The sequence below is a fragment of the Mytilus galloprovincialis genome, chromosome 1 (genome assembly GCF_965363235.1).
Source record: "Mytilus galloprovincialis chromosome 1, xbMytGall1.hap1.1, whole genome shotgun sequence".
NCBI classification, from domain to species: Eukaryota; Metazoa; Mollusca; class Bivalvia; order Mytilida; family Mytilidae; genus Mytilus; species Mytilus galloprovincialis.
This window is the reverse complement of record NC_134838.1, coordinates 31,270,496-31,286,571: the sequence shown is the minus strand read 5'-3', so window position 1 is coordinate 31,286,571 and position 16,076 is coordinate 31,270,496. Positions and strand designations below refer to the sequence as shown.

The 16,076-nt window shown below is 32.0% G+C and overlaps 2 protein-coding genes across 3 annotated transcripts in view; one reads left to right on the top strand and one right to left on the bottom strand.

Annotated features, from left to right (window-relative positions):
• The window catches only part of LOC143071387 (solute carrier family 41 member 1-like), a 46,603-nt gene extending 46,317 nt beyond the window's left edge, over positions 1–286 (bottom strand). For both annotated transcript variants that reach the window (XM_076245646.1, XM_076245654.1), the window contains exon 1: positions 129–286. The gene's annotated coding sequence lies outside the window, so the exon portion shown is untranslated. The remainder of the gene's footprint in view (positions 1–128) is intronic.
• Positions 287–406: 120 nt separating this feature from the next.
• LOC143071400 (NOP protein chaperone 1-like) lies at positions 407–12,785 on the top strand. The gene is made up of 4 exons (XM_076245664.1): positions 407–556; positions 9,739–9,828; positions 11,661–11,785; positions 12,272–12,785. Exons 1-4 carry the CDS (start codon positions 514–516, stop codon positions 12,446–12,448), a joined length of 435 nt encoding a protein of 144 aa, XP_076101779.1. The 5' UTR covers positions 407–513; the 3' UTR covers positions 12,449–12,785.
• Positions 12,786–16,076: the final 3,291 nt, after the last annotated feature.

The following is a 16,076-nucleotide window of genomic DNA, read 5'->3' as shown; positions in this document are numbered from 1 at the left end:
GAAGAAAGCACTAACAGAAGACTAGAGCAGTATAGCTTCAAGTCCCTAGAAATAGTCGATTTTTAAATATTATTGACCTATATTTCTCATATATTGCGGTTATATTTGGGATCGAATTTGATTACTACCTTTGTGTTATTATGAAAAGTGATACGGTAACCAAATCATATATGATATAAACGATTTTGGTTGTGCGTTGCTGTTGTTTACAAATTTTGCCAACTTGTCACTTGTTGGTACCACGTTATTTGGTTAGAGCGATACACAAAAAGTTTAACCGTTATTCTGGTACCAGTTACCAGTCTCTAAAAAAAGCAAAGATTGATTTTGTTAAAATTTAAATATACTTTTGATTTTTTTCCTTATTATTTTGATTATGATTTCTTCGAATTTATTTAATACAAAAAAATCAACCGATAATTCAAATTGATAGAGATTATTTCAAAGATGTCTGCGCCCATGGACACATGAATTGAGTACATTGGAAGGCTTACTCTCAAATTTTGACATTAAATGGCGTCAAAAGAGTTATTAGGAGTAGAATTTAGCAAAAATGGTAACAATTTTAATACTTCTCCTAAAGGGTTTTCTTAACAAATGTCTGAAATGGACAACATTGACTCTGTTTACATAAAAAAAAACCCATCTTTTTAATAATATGAGGCAGGCATTTACTGTAAATGGGGACGAAGTCTGTATGAATTTTTTTTTGTAACTTTAATATTTGTTAAAAAAAAAAGAAATGGAAATACCGTAACGTTTCCCGGATTTTGGTTCTGTTGTTATGGATTTTAATTGTGACTTTATTAAAGTTATGTCATTAGTCCAAATAATACACCTTATCGCTATTTGTCCGCCATTGCTGGAAATCACACAGGTTCCCGTGAAATTTTGACGTCATAAAACAAAATGTCTGACGCCACAATGGAAAAGTGATTGTTGTTGACGTCAAAAGTTCAAGCGGACGGGTCAGCCGGGAATAGCGATAAGGTGTATTATGACGTCTGGCAAGGCTATTTTAATTTTTTTTTTGGGACGAGAAAAAAAATAAAATAGCCTTGCCAGACGTCATAATTATTTGGACTATGACGTCATATACAATGTAAACAAAGAAACGCTATCATCAGGTAACGTTTTTTCATATCGAGGAATTATTATACGACCGCAAATTTTGAAAAAATTTTCGTCGTATATTGCTATCACGTTGGCGTCGGCGTCGTCGTCGTCGTCGTCGTCGTCGTCGTCGTCGTCGTCGTCGTCGTCCGGCGTCCGAATACTTTTAGTTTTCGCATTCTAACTTTAGTAAAAGTGAATAGAAATCTATGAAATTTTAACACAAGGTTTATGACCATATAAGGAAGGTTGGTATTGATTTTGGGAGTTTTGGTCCCAACATTTTAGGAATAAGGGGCCAAAAAGGGCCCAAATAAGCATTTTCTTGGTTTTCGCACCATAACTTTAGTTTAAGTTAATAGAAATCTATGAAATTTTGACACAAGGTTTATGACCACAAAAGAGAGATTGGGATTGATTTTGGGAGTTTTGGTTTCAATAGTTTAGGAATAAGGGGCCAATAAAGGGCCCAAATAAGCATTTTTCTTGGTTTTTGCACAATAACTTTAGTTTAAGTTAATAGAAATCTATGAAATTTAAACACAATGTTTATGACCACAAAAGGAAGGTTGGTATTGATTTTGGGAGTTTAGGACCCAACAGTTTAGGAATTAGGGGCCAAAAAGGGACCCAAATAAGCATTTTTCTTGGTTTTCGCACCATAACGTTAGTATAAGTAAATACAAATCTATGAAATTTAAACACAAGGCTTATGACCATAAAAGGAAGGTTGGTATTGATTTTGGGAGTTTTGGTCCCAACAGTTTAGGAAAAAGGGGCCCAAAGGGTCCAAAATTAAACTTTGTTTGATTTCATCAAAATTGAATAATTGGGGTTCTTTGATATGCCGAATCTAACTGTATATGTAGATTCTCAACTTTTGGTCCCGTTTTCAAATTGGTCTACATTAAGGTCCAAAGGGTCCAAAATTAAACTTAGTTTGATTTTGACAAAAAATGAATCGGTTGGGTTCTTTGATATGTTGAATCTAAAAATGTACTTAGATTCTTGATTATTGAAGTTTTTTGGTCCAGTTTTCAAATTGGTCTACATTAAGGTCCAAAGGGTCCAAAATTAAACTTTGTTTGATTTCATCAAAAATTGAATCCTTGGGGTTCTTTGATATGCCAAATCTAACTGTGTATGTAGATTCTTCATTTTTGGTCCTGTTTTCAAATTTCAAATTCTACATTAAAGTCCAAAGGGTCCAAAATTAAACTAAGTTTGATTTTAACAAAAATTGAATTCTTGTGGGCCTCTTTGATATGCTGAATCTAAACATGTACTTAGATTTTTGATTATGGGCCCAGTTTTCAAGTTGGTCCAAATCAGGATCTAAAATTATTATATTAAGTATTGTGCAATAGCAAGTCTTTTCAATTGCACAGTATTGTGCAATGGCAACTCTAATTAAAAAAAATTTTGCTATTTCACAATATTGTGCAATAGCAAGAATTTTTTTTAATTGGAGTTATCTTTCTTTGTCCAGAATCAACTTAAATCTTTGTTATATACAATATACAATGTATATACACTTTTTACTACCAACTGATAAATTTAAATAATCTTTACCATTCAGTGATAACAAGCAGTTTTTTTACATCTTAATATTTTATGATGTATTTAAATGAGTAGTTATTGTTGCAAACTCCATTAGAAATTTGAATTGATATCAGTTTTGAAAAAGGGAAACAGGGATGTGAAAAAAAAGGGGGGGGGTTAAATTTTTCTCATTTCAGATTTCATAAATAAAAAGAAAATTTCTTCAAACATTTTTTTGAGAGGATTAATATTCAACAGCATAGTGAATTGCTCAAAGGCAAAAAAAACCTTTTAAGTTCATTAGACCACATTCATTCTGTGTCAGAAACCTATGCTGTGTCAACTATTTAATTTTAGATTTAAAAAGTTTGAAGAAGAAATCTTTAATTGATTTGTAAAATCTTGGCATTTGTTTTGTGTAAAAAAAAACCATGTAATGTCAAAAATTTGATCACAATCCAAATTCAGAGCTGTATCATGCTTGAATGTTTTGTCCATACTTGCCCCAACTGTTCAGGGTTCGACCTCTGCGGTCGTATAAAGCTGCGCCCTGCGGAGCACCTGGTTAAAAATGAAATTGGTATTGCGTTCCTTCCTATTCTATACAAGACTGATAAATATATATTTTACTCAAAGTTTCATACAAACGAGACCGGAAAAGGAAGTACATTGTAGATTTCTGCGCAGATCCGGAAATTCAAAAACGCGAAAAAAAAAAAATTGAATGATTTTGAGTTCATTAGTACAATGAAAATATCGGGAAAATTTTCCCATTTTTTTAATTTTTTTTATTGAATTTTCTACTGTTATTGGGGACTTCGTCCCCATATTAATTCTTTGCGGGAAAGGGTAACAAGAATCGATGCAGGACGTAACGGCCATACTGCCATGACATCCATGGGATAAAATGGCCATGCCCCAGGGGTTTCATTATCTTTCATGTTGACTGGTACTTTCCACCTTTCTAGGTGGTACTTTTCAATTTATTCCATGAATATCTTATATAAAAATTCCTACATTTAGGCGGTACTTGTCAATGGCATAGGAGGGTAAAAGTACCGGGTACCGCCTCCTAATGAATGGCCTGTGCCCCGAAAAGATGAAACGGCCATACTTTGTAAAGACTATCGTCCATGTTTTTTGTTTTTTTTTAGATGTTATATATGAATTATTTTGATACTTATAGATGGTTATTATAACTTTTTTTTAATTAACTATACTGTTTTAACATTATTTATCATGTTTAAATTTGTTATATCATTTGTTTACACATTACATTTCATTATATATAGGAATGTGTTTAATCTAATAAAATAATATGAGGCAAGCATAATTTACCTGTGAATGGGGACGAAGTCTGTATTAATTTTTTATAATTCAAACAAAAAAAAATATTGTTAAAAGAGACGGAAATACTGTAACGTTTCCGATATTGGTTCTGTTGTAAGGGATTTAGTTGTGACGTTATTTAAGTTATGACGTCATATTCAATGTAAACAAAGAAACGCTGTTATCCAGGTAACGTTTTTTTTATATCAAACAATTATTAAAAATGATTGGGTGTTGAATTCCTTCCTATATTTGTTGATATGTTGATAAATATACATTTTATTCAAAGTCTCATGCAAACAAGACCGGAAACAGAAGTAGATCTAAAAAAAAAGTTAACGATTTTGAGTTCATTAGTAGAATGAAAAATTCGGGAAATTTTCCAGAAATTTTTGATTTTTTTTTTTATTGATTTTTGTACTGTAATTGGGGACTTCGTCCCCATATTAAAATATCATACTGTTTTCTAAATGATTTTTTAATATCTTCCGTATAACAAACAGATCAATATGAACAAATATGAATGACTGTAACTGAAAGGGAGACTAATTTGTGTATGCAGTGGAATGAATGAATGAGTGACATGAGTTTATGAGAGAAAAAGTATGAGATGGTTAATTGAAAAAAGATGCCTTTATATTACATTACGATAAAAATGATTCTTCAGAAATTGTTTATAACTGATAATGAAGAAATAATCAATATACTTACATAATATGGCCCCAATGAGTGATGATGATCAAGCAAAGATTACTCTTATAAGAATAAATAAAGGATCTCTTGTGCAGAAAAAAATACTAAAATATCATATTTAAGTTATTAATATGAATAAATTCTTATTTTATTATTATATTTTAAGTTATAATCTCAATAAAAAAAAATTTAAAGTGTGGACGATACGTCTCACAATGTGTGGCCGATATATCCCATGAACAATGTGGTGGTATGGCCGTCACGTCTCGAAAGCACATTAATGACCGAATAACACTGTTATTATCCGAATAACACTTGTAATGACCGAATTACACTTGAAATTTTAATATTAGCACATATTGGTGATTTTTAAACATTGATTATTAAATAATAATATATTATCGATGTATTTATAACTTGAAAATGATTAACAGAAAGCTGATAAGTTCATAAAGAGCCTTTTAAATTTAGTGCGTACATCCAACATGGCGGCCATTGTGATTTCCTTGGTCACCATATGTTGGATGTACAAATGTACACACTGAATTTAAAAAGTTCCTTATGAATTAAAATGCTTTCTGTAAATCATGTTTAAGCTATTAAATACATCTATAATATACTATTATTTAATAATTAATGTTTAAAAATCACCAATATGTGCTAATATTAAATTTTCAAGTGTTATTTGGTCATTCAAGGTACCGTTTTCTATGCTGTCAAACATTTTCAGCTATCAGGTCCAATAACACTTTCGGATACCGACCTTACACGCTAGTGTTAAGTAATGGGAATCATACGGTGGACAAAATGTTACAGATAAATCATAATGTAAGATTTCTTTCACTGGAAAAGTATGAGGGTAGTTATCATGGTTATGCCCTTTACCGTAAGCTGTCAAACAATCATATCGACTATTGTAATCATAAAATTGGTTAACATTTTACCGTGATTCAACAAAATATTCTTCTCATGATTTGTCAGAGGTCTGAAATAATTTTCGTTACCTTAATTTTTTGTCGAGCCTGCAACTTTTGTTGCAGAAAGCTCGACATAGGGATAGTGATCCGGCGGCGGCGGCTACGGCGGCGGTGTTAACTAACTTCTTAAAAACTTTATATTTTAGAAGGTGGAAGACCTGGATGCTTCAAACTTTGTATATAGATGCCTCATGTTACAAAGTTTCCGTCAGTCACATGTCCAATGTCCTTGACCTCATTTTCATGGTTCAGTGACCACTTGAAAAAAAAGTTCAAATTTTTTGTAATGTTGAATTCTCTCTTATTATAAGTAATAGGATAACTATATTTCATATGTGCGTACCTTGCAAGGTCCTCATGTCTGTCAGACAGTTTTCACTTGACCTCGACCTCATTTCATGGATCAGTGAACAAGGTTAAGTTTTGGTGGTCAAGTCCATATCTCAGATACTATAAGCAATAGGGCTAGTATATTCGGTGTATGGAAGGACTGTAAGGTGTACATGTCCAACTGGCAGGTGTCATCTGACCTTGACCTCATTTTCATGGTTCAGTGGTTATAGTTAAATTTTTGTGTTTTGGTCTGTTTTTGGAAAGATTAGAACTTGTTCTAAATCTTTACTTAGGCACCGGCTTCCCTAACAACAGGACAGGTTAGCTACTGTTACTAAATGTATTCACACTGAAATATAGTTCCCTATGGTTCTGATGTATGTGCACATAATACACATATAAACTGAAAAAACTGGGTATATTATTGGAGCAGTTCATTCAAGAATGTATGTCATTAAGGTGTGTTGATCTGCAGGCTTTTTATGCCCCACCTACGATAGTAGAGGGGCATTATGTTTTCTGGTCTGTGCGTCCGTTCGTCCGTCTGTTCGTTCGTCCGTCTGTTCGTTCGTCCGTTCGTCCGTCTGTCCCGCTTCAGGTTAAAGTTTTTGGTCAAGGTAGTTTTTGATGAAGTTGAAGTCCAATCAACTTGCAACTTAGTACACATGTTCCTTATGATATGATCTTTCTAATTTAAATGCCAAATTAGAGTTTTGACCCCAATTTTACGGTTCACTGATAGAAAATGATAGTGCAAATTTCAGGTTAAAGTTTTTGGCTTCAGGTTAAAGTTTTTGGTCAAGGTAGTTTTTGATGAAGTTGAAGTCCAATCAACTTGAAACTTAGTATACATGTGCCCTATGATATGATCTTTCTAATTTAAATGCCAAATTAGAGTTTTGACCCCAATTTTACGGTTCACTGAACATAGAAAATGATAGTGCAAATTTCAGGTTAAAGTTTTTGGCTTCAGGTTAAAGTTTTTGGTCAAGGTAGTTTTTGATGAAGTTGAAGTCCAATCAACTTGAAACTTAGTATACATGTGCCCTATGATATGATCTTTCTAATTTAAATGCCAAATTAGAGTTTTGACCCCAATTTTACGGTTCACTGAACATAGAAAATGATAGTGCAAATTTCAGGTTAAAGTTTTTGGCTTCAGGTTAAAGTTTTTGGTCAAGGTAGTTTTTGATGAAGTTGAAGTCCAATCAACTTGAAACTTAGTATACATGTGCCCTATGATATGATCTTTATAATTTAAATGCCAAATTAGAGTTCTGACCCCAATTTTACGGTTCACTGAACATAGAAAATGATAGTGCAAATTTCAGTTTAAAGTTTTTGGTCAAGGTAGTTTTTGATAAAGTAGAAGTCCAATCAACTTGAAACTTAGTATACATGTTCCCTTTGATAAGATCATTCTAATTTTAATGCCAAATTAGAGAATTTATTCCAATTTCACAGTCCTTTAAACATAGAAAATGATAGTGTGAGTGGGGCATCCGTGTACTGTGGACACATTCTTGTTAAAAAAACATTTTGATTAGGTAACTGGGTATTGATTCAACTAGTATGATTGACAACTGTCATTATCACTAAACAATCAGAGACAAGGTGGACCTTTAATTACAATGCCCCACCTCCTAAACTGCCAATCAAATTGACCACATTACCTATCAACCCCAGTCTTACATAATTATACAGACCACTCAATATAATTCTTAATACATAAGTATTTGACCTCGTAATTGAATACACAAATGTGTATATTGGATGTTTGATATTTATAAGGATGATAGATTTATTTATTGCCAATTACTTTTGATCTACATTACATAAAGTGATTCTGTAAATTATATCTGAAAGATAAATGAATAATGGATTAACAAGATCTTTAAAAAAATGAAATATGAATATAAATATGAATAAATAAAAGGTATTCAAGTAAGGCCTATAATTTACTTCATAAATTTCCAATAATCATCTGTAATTAATCAACAATTAAATTAGTACACTTTTTTTTATCAGGAATTAGCTTGAAACAGTTTAAACATTTTTTTTTTTTAATTATAACAAACCATTGTTTATTAGTTTATTTCCCATCAATCATTATGTCTATTTTAGTCATTTAAAATGAATATATATTTTTGCAATCAAGAAAGAATCCACATTTCAATAAGATAAGTTTTTTAATTGGTTTACGTTGAAAAAGTACATTTTCAATGCCCTGTGTTGAAAAATACTTTAAAAATTGATCAAAAGGCACTCTAAAACTTTTAATCTTCAATGCCATATAACCTCTGTTTCAACTTACAAAATGCCCCAAAACAACATTTTTCAATTTTTGTTGTTGACACTTTAAAGTTTTAAGCTGTTGGTCCAGATTTAATGTCTTACAAGGATAGTTGGTAACATTTACTAGAAGAATTTTTGCATTTTTTTGTTTTTTGAAACATGTTCAGAACCGGCAACATAATTTCGATAATTAAGATATAAACTGCAGTTTAAATAAAATTGTGCAAATTAAGAGACCCATATTATTGAATTAGAGCTCATTTTATCCTCATACTGGAAAAGCAAGTTTCCTTCTTAAGACCTGCTGTAAATGCAATTTTCAGCAATAGTGCTTTATAAATGTTCATTTTTCCCCACCATGATACCTTAATATGAAATAATTCAAACTACTCTTCTAGTCTTTCCATGAGTGATTTCCATCACTTTGATTCTCATACTATATGCAATAGGTCTACTATATTTGTTGTATGGAATGATTGTAAGGTGTACATGTCTAGCGGGGAGATGTCATGTGACCTTGATCTCATTTTCATGGTTCAGTGGTCAATGTTAAGTTTTTGAGTTTTGGTCTTTTTATCTAATACTATAAGCTATAGGTGAACTATATTTGGTGTATGGAAATATTTTATGATCTTTATGTCAGTCGCACAGGTTTTATTTGACCCTGACCTCATTTTCACGGTTCATTGCCCTGTGTTAAGTTTTTGTGTTTTGGTCTATTTTTCTTAAACTATATTACTATAAGTAATAGGTCAACTATATATGTTGTATAGAAGCATTGTTAGCTGTACATGTCTGACTGGCATGGTTCATCTGACCTTGACCTCATTTTCAAGGTTCATTGGTCTTTGTTTAGTTATCTTGGTTAATGTTAAGTTTATGTGACAGTTGTTATAAAGCTTAACTTTATACTTAGGACTATCAACATAATATCAATGATTAGTATAGAAGGCGAGACATTTCAGCGTGTGCACTCTTGTTTAAAAAGATTTGAGTACAATCAAAAGCCAGAAATTCTGCACCCTTGATGGACACATACTTCAACAGGTCAAACACAATCATTACCTACAAATAACAGAAGACTTAAAATGTAGCTAAGGAAGCAAATTCAAAAATTCGCTTTCTCAGACTCAACCTACAATTCTGCCCAAAAGACTAAGAAAACAGCCTAAATCTCATTTGTCAGATCTACAATGGAAAACGGGGCAATAGATTGTACTCATTATCACATACCACAAACAAGTTAACAACATCAACCAACTAGTAGAGCTAGCATCATTTATGATAACTTTTAATTGTTATTTGTATTTTTTTTGTCAAGAGTCGAAATCTTCTTGGAATTTTATGGGCATTTGAGTTTTTGTGATACTACATGTATAAGTATGTAATATGATAGCAAGCTTGATAAAGTACATATTGACATGCTACAAACCAATTTCTATCTTCATTTTTTTAGACAAAGGTTTAGCAGAGTTATTATCTGTTAAACAAACTGATAGAAAGTCCACTACACCTCCAACCATCTGTAAGATGCCTCCAAGTTCAGGTTAGTTATATTGCTATACATTGCAAGGATAAGTGTATCACTATGTATGTATAATTATATGTGCTGAATGGTTTGAAAGGTTTGGAAAGACAAATGATTACTGTATAAAAAAATAACTGATTTTTGTCGAGCCTTCGACTTTAGTCGAAAAAGCGAGACATAGCGATCCTACATTCTGTCGATGTCGTCGGCGGCGTCCACAAATATTCACTTTGTGGTTAAAGTTTTTGAAATTTTAATAACTTTCTTGAAATATCCCAGATTTCTACCAAACTTGGACAGAAGCTTGTTTATGTTCATAAGATAGTATCCAGGAGTAAATTTTGTAAAAATAAAATTCCATTTTTTCCGTATTTTACTTATACATGTTATAAATGGACTTAGTTTTTCTGCCAGGAACGATAACATTCACTCTGTGGTTAAAGTTTTTAAAATTTTAATAACTTTCTTAAACTATCCTGGAATTGTAAGAAACTTGGCCATGCCAGAAGCTCGTTTATGATCAGAAGATAGTATCCAGAAGTAAATTTTGTAAAAATAAAATTCCATTTTTCCCATATTTTACTTATAAATGGACTTAGTTTTTCTTCCAGTTTACATTACATACAGTCTGCAGTTAAAGTTTTTAAAACATTTTTAAGATTATTAAACTAGCCTGGATTTTTACCAAACTTGGACAGAAGCTTCTGACAATCAAAAGATAGTATCGAGAGGAATAATTTTTCGATTATTTTCATCGTTTTTGTTGAGTGTGTGATTAACAGCAAAAGTAGGCGAGACACTGGGTTCCGCGGAACCCTTACAAATTTAAAGAAAAGAGATGTTGGTTGTACATGTATGTTAATGAACTAGGAAGTTATGTAGATATAAAATCAAAGGACATCAAGCCTTAGGATGACACAACAAAAAAAAAGACATCTTGAACCTTAAGTGTCAAGCCTTAGGATGACACAACAAAAAAAAGACATCTTGAACCTTAAGTGTCAAGCCTTAGGATGACACAACAAAAAAAAGAAGAATGTGTCTGAGGACTCAAGCTTTGCAATTTTTCCAGTAAAAAAAAAGCATGCGGAAACTGTCTCACAACCCAAATACGACCTCTGTCTGCTTGTTGTAGTTCTTATCATTGTATATGAGTTTCATAAAATTTTGATGAGACAAACTTAAGTTAGAGTGTGGAAACAGAAAAAAATGCTTTTTTTCCACCTATGTTTTGGCCTTGTTATTGTAATTGTAATTTAATGCATGGTTTTGTCATTTAGTAATAGTTATATAATGCACAACATTGCCATGTAATTCGCACCATGCCTGATACAGGGGCATAACTCTAGAATGGCAAGTGACTCATTGCCCAAATTCTTATTCTGTGTGTAAGTTTTCAACTTTTGGTTCTAAGCATTTTGTTAAAGCTTCATAAAATTTGCATGAGGCAAATTTGAGAAAGAGAGCAAAAATCAAAATGGGATGGATGGAAAGAACGACTGTCATGGGTAACACTTAATGTCCCCATTACCTTTAGCTGGAGCAGTAAAAGTAGTGGAAGAATTTAAAGTTGATATACACAGATAAACAAACATCTGCAGTAATCAACACAAAACTCTCATAAAAATAAAGAAATTATTGAACATGACATGAGATAACATTTTTAGCATAAGTGACCTGGGCTGTCAGGATATAATGTATTTGTACTTATAGCATCTAAGATTGTTATTGACAAGTATATATGTAGATACAATGTTTTGCCATTGCTAGACCAAACATACATGTCATTTGAAGATTTAATATGAAAAACATATGCTTTTTCTTAACTTTTAATCTAAATTTGATTACAGTTTTATCAAGTGTGAAACAATTTCTTCCTTTGATGAAGGATGCAAACAAAGAACTTGACACTATTCCTGCAGATGACCTTGACATAGAATGTATATCTAATGAAAATGATCATGTTATAGAAATGGTAAGAATTCATTTTGCATTCTTTAAATAATCTTGGATATATTTAAAAAAAAAAAAGAAAAAAAAAAGATATCTTTGTATGAAATAATTGGATTAATATAGTTTAAATGTGTGCATGCCCAGCCCCATGATATAAATGTGCCTGAAAAATATTTTGCATAAAATGTCTATTAAAAATGAAAAAAAAAAGATAATAGGTTTGTACTGAACATTTATACATTTGTATTTCTCTATAGTCTGATAGTGGTAAGATATATTCATCTACTAGACCACTACCATACTATATAACAAAATTCCAAACATATCTTTTCCATATCAGCTTATAAATATTAATGTTTTTATGGAAACAAATAGTGCAAGCACAAACAAAAATTGCCTCCCGTCACAAAGGAAGTTGTTGCCATATTTATGTGCAATAACTGGCTAAGGCTCATTGAAATCTCTTGTCCTTTAATAATGTTATGAATGTCTATTATTTTTTTCACAGAACATTGCATTGTTTGAACAGAGCTCAGGAGAAGATGATTCAGAAGATAGCAGTGAATCATCTGAGGATGAATTCTATGGTCCAGAAGTGACTGAAGAGAATTTTAGAATAATAAAAACAAATACCAAAAAACCACATATAGTGGAGATGGACAATAATGAAAAACCACCTGGATGACATTTGAACATGATTTGTGATAACTGTCATATCTCCGGTGAAGACATTGCCACATTTATGTGGTCACCTTAGAACATTTTTTTAGAATGTATAGTATTCATTGTTCTCATCATTTTTTCTGTGATCATTCATATAAATATGTGATTTATGGTACCAGTTTAGTATCTAAAAGAAATACTTCAAAGATATGAGACATTTTAAAATTTAATTACAGGCACGAATTCAATAGAGACAATGAGAAGAGCTAGCTTTGCATATGTGCTGGACATGTCTCATAAATTTTGTAACCCCAACTTTAAAAGCCAGTATATTTTGGTAAATAAAAGCATTTACAGTATTTATTGTACATATATATCATTACATGAAGTAGGGGAATATTATCAATTTATGTTTTCTGGTCTGTGCCTCTGTCTCCCAGGCTGTTAGTTTGTGTGTTTGTCTGTTTGTCTTTCCTATACGGATTTAAAAAATAAGTTAAGGTAGCTTATCATGAAACTTGCATTACATCAACTTGAAACTCAACACATGCTCATTTTGAAAGGAAATTTAAAAATAGTATACCAAATTAAGTTTTTGACCAAGTTTTATGCTTCTTTGAACATATAAATGTGAAAGTGTAAAATTAGATCATTTTCATGAGTGTTTGGTTAATATAAAAAAGAATATATGGTAAGATTGCCAATGAGTCAAATCTTCACGAGACACCAAGTGACACAAAAATTAACAACTATAGGTCATGGTACAGCCTTCAACAATAACCAGAGCATATACCACATAGTCAGCTATTAAAGGCCCCAAATGACAAATGTAAAACAATTCCATTGAAAAAACTACCAGCCTAATTAATGTACAAAAAATGAATGAAAAACAAATATGTTACACAGCAAAAAATGACAACCACTGAATTACAGGCTCCTGACTTGGGACAGGCACATACATACAGAATGGGGCAGGGTTAAACATGTTAGTGGGATCACAACCCTTCTCCTAACCTGGGACAGTGGTGTAACAGTACAACATAAGAACTAACTATAACAATCAGTTGAAAAAGGCTTAACTCATCAGATGGCCAAAATAGATATACATATAAAAAATACATAAAGAGTGGACATGCACAGTCAGTCACTTGTTGATCCCAACAACAAAAAGACCCTAAGACCTAAGTACAGATCTGAGAGTATTTGCAGTTACTGACAGCTAGTTCAAAGCCAATAAAAACTAACTCATAAAAGAATCATGCAAGATGGCTAAGACTAAATTATCAATCAATACATATCCAACATCCAATGAATTTAGTGTAAAATCGTCATAAACAGTCAAAAAAAAAACCATGCCAAGACACAGGTATCAACAGATTGTAATAAAATGCATATGTATACAGTCAGGATTCTACTTCGTCAAAATTATCTCCCCATTACGCCAGCTCATTTTCACAATCGTAGAAATAGAAGCCATTGTAGGGATGACACGCTACCAATTTTGCTCTTGGAAACGGATAAATTTATCCAAATTGCACCATTACGATCCTTATATGTCAGTTGTATTTTAAAAGACAAATGTATCAACTAGCTAATGAGCATCAGTTAATGATCTTGTCTGCATTGATTCAACTTAAAACTATTGTCTGATCGGTTGTCAGGTGGAATTTTCGAAAATTCATAAATATTTAAAAAAATTCTAATTAAATATTTCGTTGAAGGGCAGACTAGATTATTTTAGTGCAGGCGCGGATCCAGAGCGGGGGTTCCGGGGTTGGAACCCCCCCTTTTTTTTGGACAATCAATGCATTTGAATGGGGACATGTAATTGGAATCCCCCTTTGTCCTGGGTTAGGAACCTTCCCTTTTTAAAATGGCTGGATCCGCCCCTGTAGTGTATGAAGACTATAAACCCTAGTTATCACATACAAAAAATTATAATTTTTCAAAGATATGCATTTTCATCATCCAACTTGAAAGACTGTCAAGTACTTTCATTAAAAAAATATCTATTCGAACACCCCTTCTCTGTTTTTGTGACTCATTAGATAGGTATTTCACTTGACCCATATATTTCATCTTTTAGTACTGTGATTTTTTTGTGTTAAAAAATCAACCTGTAGCTTTGATATATAAAAATAATAGAATCTGAAGCGAGACGATGTATGAAATATTCTTACTTTGTACGATATCAAGACAAAATATTCAACTCAAACACGCCCCAACATAAAAAGTTGCACTTGATTTTCTCTTTTCGATACAATTGTTACCCATTTTGGGGATTTTTTTCTTGAGTCACATAATGGAAGGGCAGACACGAAAATTACTGAACTAATAGATTGATATGTTTTCCGTCTGTGGTAATTTTTTCAAAAAAATTGGAGGTTATGCATTTTTTTCATCCAACTTGAAAGATACCCATGTTGTCGACTTGATATCTAATTGTTCTGCTTAACTTAGTTGAAAACTTGTGCAAATGGTGTTTTAACATAAAACACCTCGTAATTGAGAAGAAAATTGTGGTTTTTTTTGTTTCTATTAACTTTTAAAAAATTTGTCACTATAGTAAACAATACAGTAAACATTTATCGCCTTCTCTAACAAAGAGCTTCGATTCTTTTGTTCTATTTCAACCTGGTTTCCGACTGTATATACAATGATATTTAGTTTGCTTTAAATTTACCGATAACAAAATCAATATAAATACCTATAAAAAAAATATTCAAAGATCTAATTACTGTATTAGTTAGTTTAAACATATTTATTTATAGTGGATTGGGAAACAAGTTTTACAACTTATATTAATCCCTTTCCACTTTGCGGGTGCGAGTGCTGCCTTGTAGCGGCATTAGCCTACTCTTTTTCTAAATCTACAAGGGTGTCTTTAACGTGCAAGACATATGGCTCTCTCTTAACACGGGCCAGCCATTTATCGTCCCCGTCCGACGGACTATCATCGTTTCCTCAAGACCATACTCGCAAATGGTGTCAAGGGAGAGCCGAAAATTGAGTTCCTGAAATTTTCATCCCAAACGGGAATCGAACCAGGAACCTTTGTGTTAGTAGTCCGATGCACTAACCACTACACCACGGCTCTCTACAATAGAGGAACAATTACTGTATTGAATTGGTAACCTTTTAGAATAAAACTCACAATTTTTTATATGAATTGAACAGGAATTTTAAACAATTAAAATCTCAATTTAGTCTAAAATGACAAAATCACAATAATAAATGCACGCAATAATTTCTGAATTTACAGTTATAAGAATAACATCAAAAGTATACAATTTATTTAAAACATCCAAAGAATTTTTTACACTTGATAGTGGTAAAAGATCTCGTTAATTCACTGAAAGATTAGTTGTAAAACAATTACCAGAGGCCGAGATGAAACAATATTTTACAATATTTTACATAAATTTTATTTTATTTTTTGTGTAGTTTAAATAACTAATACATAAAAGGGACCTTCAAAAGTTTGGAAGAGACCTACAGCTGTGATGTGGTTATGATATGTTTGTTTACTTTATGACTCTCTGTGGAGCGCACAGAATAGAATGTAGATGAATTTCAAATTTCAGTCTTAAGAACTTCCATGTTGAATTTACTGCATACCACCACCATATTGTTTGCTGCTTTGTCACTCA